The sequence below is a fragment of the Ochotona princeps genome, chromosome 9 (genome assembly GCF_030435755.1).
Source record: "Ochotona princeps isolate mOchPri1 chromosome 9, mOchPri1.hap1, whole genome shotgun sequence".
Classification (NCBI taxonomy): domain Eukaryota; kingdom Metazoa; phylum Chordata; class Mammalia; order Lagomorpha; family Ochotonidae; genus Ochotona; species Ochotona princeps.
In genome coordinates, this window is record NC_080840.1 from 29,316,070 (window position 1) to 29,325,613 (window position 9,544).

At 44.3% G+C, this 9,544-nt stretch overlaps 1 protein-coding gene across 1 annotated transcript; it reads right to left on the reverse strand.

Moving 5' to 3' along the window:
- Nucleotides 1-653: 653 nt before the first annotated feature.
- DCSTAMP (dendrocyte expressed seven transmembrane protein) lies at nt 654-8,376 on the reverse strand. The gene is made up of 3 exons (XM_004580810.2): nt 7,266-8,376; nt 1,988-2,296; nt 654-1,196 (listed from the first exon to the last, which is right to left on the reverse strand). The coding sequence occupies exons 1-3, from the start codon at nt 8,292-8,294 to the stop codon at nt 1,122-1,124; spliced, it is 1,413 nt and encodes a 470-aa protein (XP_004580867.2). The 5' UTR covers nt 8,295-8,376; the 3' UTR covers nt 654-1,121.
- Nucleotides 8,377-9,544: the final 1,168 nt, after the last annotated feature.

The window sequence follows — 9,544 nt, forward strand, 5'->3', positions numbered from 1 at the left end:
GAAAATTTCAAAATATGAAATATTATTTTTTGCTTATACTTCACTTATTTAACAATTGGAACTTGATGGTTTTTAAATTTGAATTCAAAGCACAAAGTTAAAAGCTAAAAGCATAGGGGCAGCTATTGGAATGCATTTCATATCTGGCTGCTGGTTCAAGTCATGGCTGTTTCACTTTCAGTCTGGTTTTTTGCTAATGCACTGAGAGACAGCAGATGGCTAAGTGACCTGGATGGAGCTCCTGGCTGCTGACCTTGGCCTGGTTCAGCCCTCATTGTTGTGTTTGGGGAGTGAACCAGTGGATGGAAGCTCTCTCTCTTTCTCTGTTACTCTGCCTTTCCAATAAATCAGTAAATAATTGTTTTTATTCAGGTTTTATTTTCCTCATTCTGGGATTTCAGAGAAAATACGAGAAAGTTTTTTTCTCTCTCCTAGGTATGTTGAGTGTAGTTACAGGTGAAAGGAGGTACAAAATGTTATTGTAATTGTAATAATAATTTCATGACTTTGGCATCTGTAATCCTAGACAACTTTGACATAAATATCAGACTAGAAGGGAAAACAAAACAAAACAAACAAACAAACAAACAAAACGCAGACAACCAGATAAGTAGGACATAGGAACAAGGAGTTAGTGAAGAAAAATAGGAGCTGCTGGAAATGGGCTTCAGGAAGAATTTTCGAATAAGGAAAAGAGCAGAGGAAGAGGGACAATGGTGGGGCTGGGAAACAGCGGGGGCAGGGAAGTTGAAACATATTTTGCTGATTTCTGTGGTTTGTGTTCTTGGCATTTGCTCATGATACTACTATAGATATTTCAGGTTTCTATTTTTTCTTTTAATTATTACTCTGTGCTAAATTTATCCCCAAGCAGATTCAGCTATTGTCCTGTTGCACTATGGCACAGCCCAGATCACACAAGCCTTTACCAGCAAGATTCTTGGCTTTCAGAACCAAAGTAGTTGGAAGGAAAGCCATGCATTTGTAAGGTGACAGAATCAAGTCGGGCCCCTGATAGGCACAAGCCTGAAATACCATTCTCTAGATATAGATGGTGCTCCCCACCAGAGGATGGGAGGAGAATCAATTGGGGTGTGGGATAAGGAGCTCCTTGGAGTGGCTCATGGGTTGTCTTCACTTTCTGTGATCTCTTGTTTCTTCCCAATAATTTTCAATACTGGAAGCCAAAAATGTACCTGGAAAGTGGATGAAGGAGCACCAAAGTCATTTCAAATGCTTCTTTACATAAATTTTTCATGGGGATAGGGGGAATTACTAGTGTTACATTGCAAACACTTTTGAAGTAAATGGAAAAACGTGTCCTTGAAGATTATCTTGGTCTTTCATGCCTCAATAAGTTATTCTCCAGTTCTGTAAGGTGCAGATAGCTGTTGTTACCAAGGCAAATGATTCTTGATATGCAAATGAGCTTGGTCCCATAGAGTGCAACTGATTCCTCCCATGAACCTTGGTGGAAGAAGCTGGTTGTGCTTTCATGAAACAAATTCATTTTTAGTAGTACTGATGATCCAGTGTATAGGTGCATATATTTTGAATGATTTCTTGAACTGAATATGACTTCTTACCATTCCCTCATTAACAAATAATTTAAATCAATATATCTCCGTGAAATGGGCAAATTCTTTGGAAGTCTTAGGTTATAGATATTTCCCTGTTTTTTCTTTCCTTTGACCTGGGAAAATAAACCTTCTTGGATATTGTGTTTTAAAAGCCGATACATGGGACCTTTGGCATGTCTTTCTGCAATATGATTGAACACACTTATGTTGGAGGATATCCTGAGATTCCCTCTGAGTGAGCATTCAGATCACAAATAGACCTAACATGAACACCTGTTCATTTCGCATTGGTGCTGGTGGGACACAAGCCTCAGTGTGAGGTTGAAGAGTGCATTTAAATCCCCTTTCATTGGCCCTTCAAACCCCACAATTCTCTCACTAAAAATTACACTCCCACCTTGCCTTACCTTTGTAAGGTATCCACTCAAATTCCTTTTGACTTCTCCCAGGGGCTGCTTTGATCTTTTCCGAAGAAGTTTTGCGTGTAGGTATTGGATGCGTGCTCTCTCCACGCTGGGGTAGAAGGATGTGGACACAAGGATTTTAAGCTGCATTAGAAAGGAGGAGGACAGTCCCAGCAGCAGTAATGTCACCAGAATCATTCCTAGTGGAGCCCATGTCTTCAACAACAGGAGTTTTGGTTTAGGGATGCAGCTGGGTTCAAACACAGATATATTAAAGGAAGAGCTGTGGATGATGCCTTGAGTTCCTTGCTTCTAAAATGAAAGAATAAAGTCATCAGTATCTATGACACTTTGGTTTTCGGCTTCTGCCTTTCTTACTGTTGCATGTTCTTTTATGTGTGGTAATTGCAGTAAACAAAAAGGAAGGAGTCTTACTTGTAATCATCATGGTGTTTTCCAAAGTAGAAATATGAATTCCAAGGGCCAATGCAAAGGCTCAAGTAGATAATCCTCCATTTGTAAGCACTGTCATTCCATATGGGCACTGGTTCATGCCCTGGCTGCTCCACTTCCTATCCAGCTCCCTGCTTATGTCTTGCAAGGCAGTAGAGGATGACTTGGGACTCTAACCCATAGGGTAGAAAATAAGGAGTCTCCTGGCTCCTGGCTTCAGATCAGCTTGGCTTTGACTGCTTTGGCTATTTGCAAAAAGAATCAGTAGATGGAAGATGTTTCTCTCTGTCTCTCCTTCTCTCTGTAAATCTGCCTTTCCAATCAAAATAAAGTTTTAAAAGAATTTTATTTTATAAAATGAATATCAATTCTCTTGTAAGCAGGTGGCGAATAGGGCTGTCTTCTTTATCACATGTTTGGAGAATCACAGAACCCACCTACTGCTGAGGACTCTGAGAGAAAGCACATTTATCTGTTTAACTTTCATGGAACAAATTCGACCACACAAAGCATTTTCTTGGAATACTTTTTTTCTACACATCAGGCAGATGGTACTCATGAAAAACAAGTGAGTTCAGATAAACAGGAAAGGATGAAATTGTCCCTGGATCAGAGGCCTTACAATTCAGTCAAGTCCTCCCAGTCAGAACAAGCAGTCCTCAGCTTGTCACAAGGTCACAAAGATGTCAAGGCTCTGAACCAAGTTCTAGATTAAACGTGTGGAGTTTGGGAGGATTAGTCTACATACTCTGTGATACCCTTTTCAGGTCAGTATGGTGACACCTAAACCCAATCGACTGGAGACTCTAAAATTTTATGTGGGGCTCTTGCAAATAGAGCTTTTCTCATTCCCTCATTCCTTTAAGATGCACTTGAGTGGTGCACGGTGCAGGTGAGAGAACAAACCGGCCCTCATCAGGCCGACACAGAAGGCAGGAGATGACATTGAGCCACCCAGCCACGCCTGCAACAAGAGATGAGCCTGCTGATTCAGCTCTTTCTTTTTCCTGACCTGGGAAAGTCATTTAATCTCCTCTCAGAGGATTTGTTTTCTAATTTGGTAAAACAGGAATTAATGGACCAGATCCTTCCCAATGCATAAACTACTCCCAGTGACAATTAAACACCTTGGGGACAGAATTTTAACCTTACAGATCAGACCTCTTAGCTGTTAGTGTTACCCTAACAGCATAGAGCCCTGGGCCCAAGAAGAGGTACAGGACTCCTTAAAGGCAATCCAGCTACACCAGGAGAACGAGTGTGCCTTGGGTCTGCCTCTGTGCCTGTGAAGAATCCAGGGTCCTCTGCACAAATGTCAGACCAGATTTGCAATTTCCGCAGCACTGTGCTTAAGCAGTTTGGGCTGCTTCTCCTTGTGTCTTATTAAAAAGTTAGCCTACAGTTAAGTAGAGAGTTTCAAGTCCCCAGAGCAAAAGCATGCCCTCTTTTGAATACTATTGAAGAAACAAACATATCGATTGAGTCAGTGATGAGAAATCCTGCAATAAGATAGCAGCGGGTGTTCACTCTGGGAAGATGCTATTTAGATTCAGAGTCTAACTGGGACTTAGCAATTGGGAGTCAAGGATTTTTAAAGATTGAGTCAACAGCTTTGCACGAGGTTGGTTAAGGGCAATGTGGAAGACAGATTAGTTCTTTCAAAATGCTAAGCACTATATTATATGGTACTCTGGTGATTTAGAATGCTTATCTCTCTTAAGTCAACAATTTACTGGACAGTACCAACAGATAGAGGGCAGGCTCTGCTGTCAGATGATCCTGACAAGCTAATGCAGGCCAATGCCATGTACATGCTAAGTGCTCAATAAGTGGAAACTGTGGCTATTTTTACTTATGCTGCCCACCCAGGCAGCCAGCTAAACTTGGATCACTTGGTATCATCTTTATTTCAAACATTTATTTAAAATCATATGAATGTGGGAAATATTGGCAGAATGATGAGCCTCGTGTTTCTCTTCCTGCTTGACTTCTCCCTTGCAAGTCTGCAGCCTCCTAGGGGCGGGCATCCTGGGATAAGGGCAGGGCATTGCCAGCCACGCAGAAGCAGGCTGCTGATGGTGCAGTCATCCAGCACAGCAAGAGCCAGTGAGAGTTGCTCCCATCCCCCTGGCACTCACATTTGCTCTGAGTCCCAGCCCATACTGTTGGTTTGTCTGTACATGGTGCCTCCCCCCAGGATGTGAACCCCTCCATGTGGACCAGTAGTCTCCACAAGTGAATGGGTTATGTTGTCGTTATTGCAAAGCTTCTGGGCTTTTCTGGAGGGGTAGGTAAAACCTGCTCCCCCCCACACACTCCTTTCTCCCCACACCACCTCCCTGCCTCCCCAATCCCTCCCCATGTCTAAAATAGTCATAATTGACATAGCAGGCATGGATGCTGGCTGAGGGAAACAAATGAGTGCAAAGCTAAGTGGAAAAGAGGGAGGAGAATTGAGAGGGGAAAATACGAGAGCAGAATGACGAGAGAGAATTGGGAAAGGAGGTAGAGAGAAATTCTGTTTCTGGCCACCCCAAAGACGAAGCAAGTTTGAAATTCCTCTTAGTCTTTTATTTGAAACTATTTCCATTATCCTCCTTGCTTCAAACATCCACAGCAACAGGGGGCCTTGTAATTAACTGAATTCTTCAGGGAAGCAGAGAGCTCTGAGTAATCAACTCTGAAAAGCAGCTCAGGATTAGGAGGGCAGGAGCCAGGGGACCGGATCTGCTGAGCCAGAAGGAAGGAGAAGAAAAAGTGTGGATGCAGCAGGAAGAATTGAGGTCCTGAGAGATAGAGAGAGACTGGCTGGCTAAGGAGCTGTGCCGGCACTGTGGCTACCATTTCCCCATGAACTCTCCACAGCATCCAGCCACAACCCGCTATGGCTTGATCATGACGAGGGCAAGTCAGATACTTGAAAACAGTGACCTTCATCATAACAGGCATCATACATACACACATGCACACACTCACATGTCCCAGTGGGCTCAGTTTCAGGATTTCTGAGCTTAAGAAAAAGTAAGGTGAGTGTCTGACAGTATCCAGGACCTCTAAAATCTCAACATAATCAGTCTTCCACAAGCAAAAACAAAAAGGTAAAAGATGAGATCACAAACCCATAAGCTTCTCCGTGAGCACACATCAGCCAAGAAGCAGGCAATGGAAGAAGAAAAGGATAAGAAAGCCAGACCCCAGGAACCACAGTAGGCGTCAGCTTAAAAACATGAATTACGAATTTTCACAGAGTCCATGTCCATTTGAGGTTGCACTCTGGCTCTGTGCTTTGGATGATCAGTTTAGAATAGTGGCTCTCCATTTTGGCTGCACATTAAAGCTCCTCAAGATGGTTTTTAGATCCTCTCATCTTAGTCCAATTAAATTGGAATCTCTTGGGTTTCTGGGGAGACAGTAATGGGCTTGTTTGCCTGGGTTTGTTCAGCAACGATGCTCCTGAGTGACCATGGCCAAGAAAGTCCTGGCTTCCTAGCACCCATGTCAGTCTCCCAGAGAGTGGTCTCTGGATCACCTGCTGTGAAACCACCTAGAGCACTTAGACAAATGCTCAATCTTTTTAAGCAAAATCTTTGTTGCCCTGATGCATCTGCAGGTGTCTTCTGTAAGGACTCGGGGTGCACAGAAACATAGTGCTCACGCAGGGACCATGCTCCAAGTCTACTGATGCCGTTCTGAGGATGAGAGAAAGTCAAGCCCTAATTCCTGGGCTCTAAGGTTCTTTAAGGTGCTCCTGATGAAGAATCAAGCTCATGGCCAACATCAGAGGCATTGATCCTCACTAGTCAGTGCTTGCTGACAGTAGGAAACTGAATAACAACTCCCCCCGCCCCCCCACAACACATTACCAAAATAGAGGTCCCTGGGATCTGAAAAATATGACTTAATATGCAAAAGGCATCTTTGTTGGTATGAGGAAATTAAAGATCTTGGGATGGAGACATTGTCCTGGTGAGTCTTAGCATAATCACAGATAGCCCTAAAGAGCAAGACGGAGAGGGATTTCTGTGCACAGCAAAGGCAGCCAGTGAAGACAGAGACGGAAGGAGTGTGACCACAGGCCAAGGAGTCCTGAGGGCAGCCAGATTCTCCCCTAGCTTAGAAAGAAGATGTGGGCTTGACTGCCATTTTTCTTTTTTTAGCTCCAAGGTGGTACTTTAAACTTTCATACTCAGAAATATCAGCGAATAAATTTCTATTGCTTTTAAACTACCCAGTTACTAGCCATTTGTCTCAGCAGTCATGGGAGACTACACAGAATGACACTTGAATAACAGAGTTTCAATTTAACCTACATGCATTGTTCTTCTAGAGATGCCAGTCACTGTGCTAGGCATCAGAGATCCAAAAATCCATAAAACACTACCCAGTGTATGTGTGTGTGTGTGTGTGTGTTGGGGGAGGGCATGGGCATTTGGCCCAGCAGATAGATCACTGCTTGGGATGCCTCCCCAACCTTTATCAGAATTCCTGGTTCAAGTTCCAGTACCTGTTCCTGATTCAGTTTTCTAATGTTTTATATCCCGGAATCCCAGAGCTTATTGGTTCCCTATCACTCACTGGTAAGATCCATCTGCAGTTCCAAGCTCTTTGGTCTGGCCCAGCTAGGACTGTTAAGAACATTTTGGAGAGGGACTCCATGGATAGATGCTTCTCTCATCTGTTTTTTTCAGCCTTTCGAATACATTGAAAATGGAGAAATATTATACTTTAAATGCACTGTCCTGCCTTGTAGCAGGGGTTCTTGGAGGCTTTTACTACACCGATCTGTGAATGGCCACGGTGCATTGCAGGAAGGGCCAGGGTCCCCTACCTCTCCGTGCAGCCTCAGGTGAACCTCAAGCACCGGCAAGCCTTGGAATTGTGTGTTCACTGAGCAGAGGAGTCGATACAGCAGGTAATCTGTGGCTGCAAACAGCACCCAGCTGGAAAGATGAGTGAGTACGGGGAGGAGAAAGAGCCCCAGGTTGCTCCTTTCTCGAGGCGTCAGCCAGAAAGATGGGATGACAATATACTTCTTCCCCTCCTTCTTATTCAGCGGGAGGACACAGGGCCTCTCTTCCTGTCTCTCTCTCTCATCAAACTGGATGAATTGCCTGGTAATGTAGATGTTCTCAAATTTACAACCACAAGGGCCCAAAAACCGTCTCAGAAAGAGGCCAGTGCCAAGTAACACCAACAAAAGCCCTGCAAAGCAAAGTAGCTTCTGACCTAGGGAGGACAAAGCCTCAGTTATGGTCATCACCTGGTACCAGACACTCAGTACTTGCCCTTTGGTGTCATTTAGGTGGGCCTCGAGGGCAGAGCTGGTGCCATAAAGAGAGATTTCCAGGGTCTGGTTCCAAGAAAAAAGGTCATCAAACAGATTTAGCGAAGGTGCAAGGCCATAAATCCATTCAATGGCTTCGATATAGTTTTTCAGAAAGGGAAAATGTATAGAGAAGCTCTTTGCCCTCAGGTTACAAGTCATACTGTCTAGGAGACCTTTAAAGTTGTGAAAAATATTTTGCACGTGTCCAAAGATCACTATCCCTGTGCCAGCTGCAATCAAAGCGTTTCTGCCTTCCCGCAGGCCACATGAGAGAAAGACAAGCAGGACGAAACACCTTGCATGCTTGGAGCTGACCAGCAGAACACACATGAGGATCCAGCAGGTGGCAAACACTGTTATGGATGACAGAATCCACAAGAAGGCCACGGAAAGGAGGCCCATTAAAATGAGAGCCACAATAGAGCAAACTCCCAAATGCTGGAGAAAGTCCTTCCATCCAGGGCTTTTTGGAGACACATAAAGCTCCCAGACACTTAGGAAGATAGTGGCGCCTGAAGTCCAGATGCCCATGTTTCCTGTGGCCCTGGAAATGAAAAAGAAACCCAGGTCAGAAGTTGCCTTTGATTGCCCTCTGACATGAGTCAAGGGCGTAATGGGAAACTGGCTAGTGAAACATAATTCTTTAATCTTCTCTGTGTCCAATCCCTGGCAATGTTGACTTCATAGCTTCTCCTGCCAAGAACTGAAATAAAATCCATCAAGAGGTGGATCTGTTGTCACTCTAGCCCAATTAGTCATGGCACAAATGACCGTGCCTCATCCTGAGTATGTGACTCACCTGTGTGCTCCTTTGGGACCCCATTATTGCCAGGTGACATATGCAACTGCATTAGTCTCCTATCACTGCTATAAAAACTTAACACTTTGGTGTAGGCACCTAGGCATATGGGATAGCAGGCTGAGCCTCTATATGCAGTGCCTGCATTCCATATGGGTTCCAGTTAATGTCCCAGCCACTCCCCTTATGTTCTAGCTCCCTGCTTATGGACCAGGAAAGCAGCAGAAGATGGCTCAAGCTCCTCGGCCCCTGCAGTTATGTGGGAGACCTGGAGGAAGGTTCTGACTCCTGGCTTCAGATCAGTCCAACCCCAGGTGCTATGACCATTTGGGGGAGTAAACCAGGGGGTGGGAGATCTCTCTGTCTCTCCTTCTCTCTGTAACTCTCCCCAAAAAGTCACTTAATGTTTTAAAGTGACACCTATTTATTCCTGTACATTTCAGGGGTGGGAAGTCTAACATGAGTCCAGTGCTGCAATTCTTCTATAGTTTCTAGAGGAGAACACATTTCCTTGCTCTCTCTAACCTCAGCCTGTATCCCCTGGGTATGGGACCTTTCTTTCTGTACCTCAGAATCAGTGCCCTCTGACTTGTGTCTCTAGCCTTCAGTCTCTCTCTGATGCTGATCCACTTGCAAAGACCACTGTTACATTTGGGCCCTATAGATCATCCAAGAAAATCCTCTTTCTGCAGATCCTTATTTATATCAGCAGAATTCCTTTCACTATATAAGATTACATAGGCAGAGGCTGTGGATATTAGGGCACTAACATCTCATCTTTGGAGGGGAGGCTATTATTCTGCCTCTTGTACCAAGCTGGACACCTGGAGGATGAGCAGCACCTTAGGTCCAGCAGCCTTGCTAGACATCATGAGAGGCCATCTGAAACCAGTCCCTAGTGAGCTGATCCCAGTCACATGAATCACAATAAATATCAAGTTATTCTAAGTCGCTGAATTCTGAGCTGGTCTATTAAGCTGTA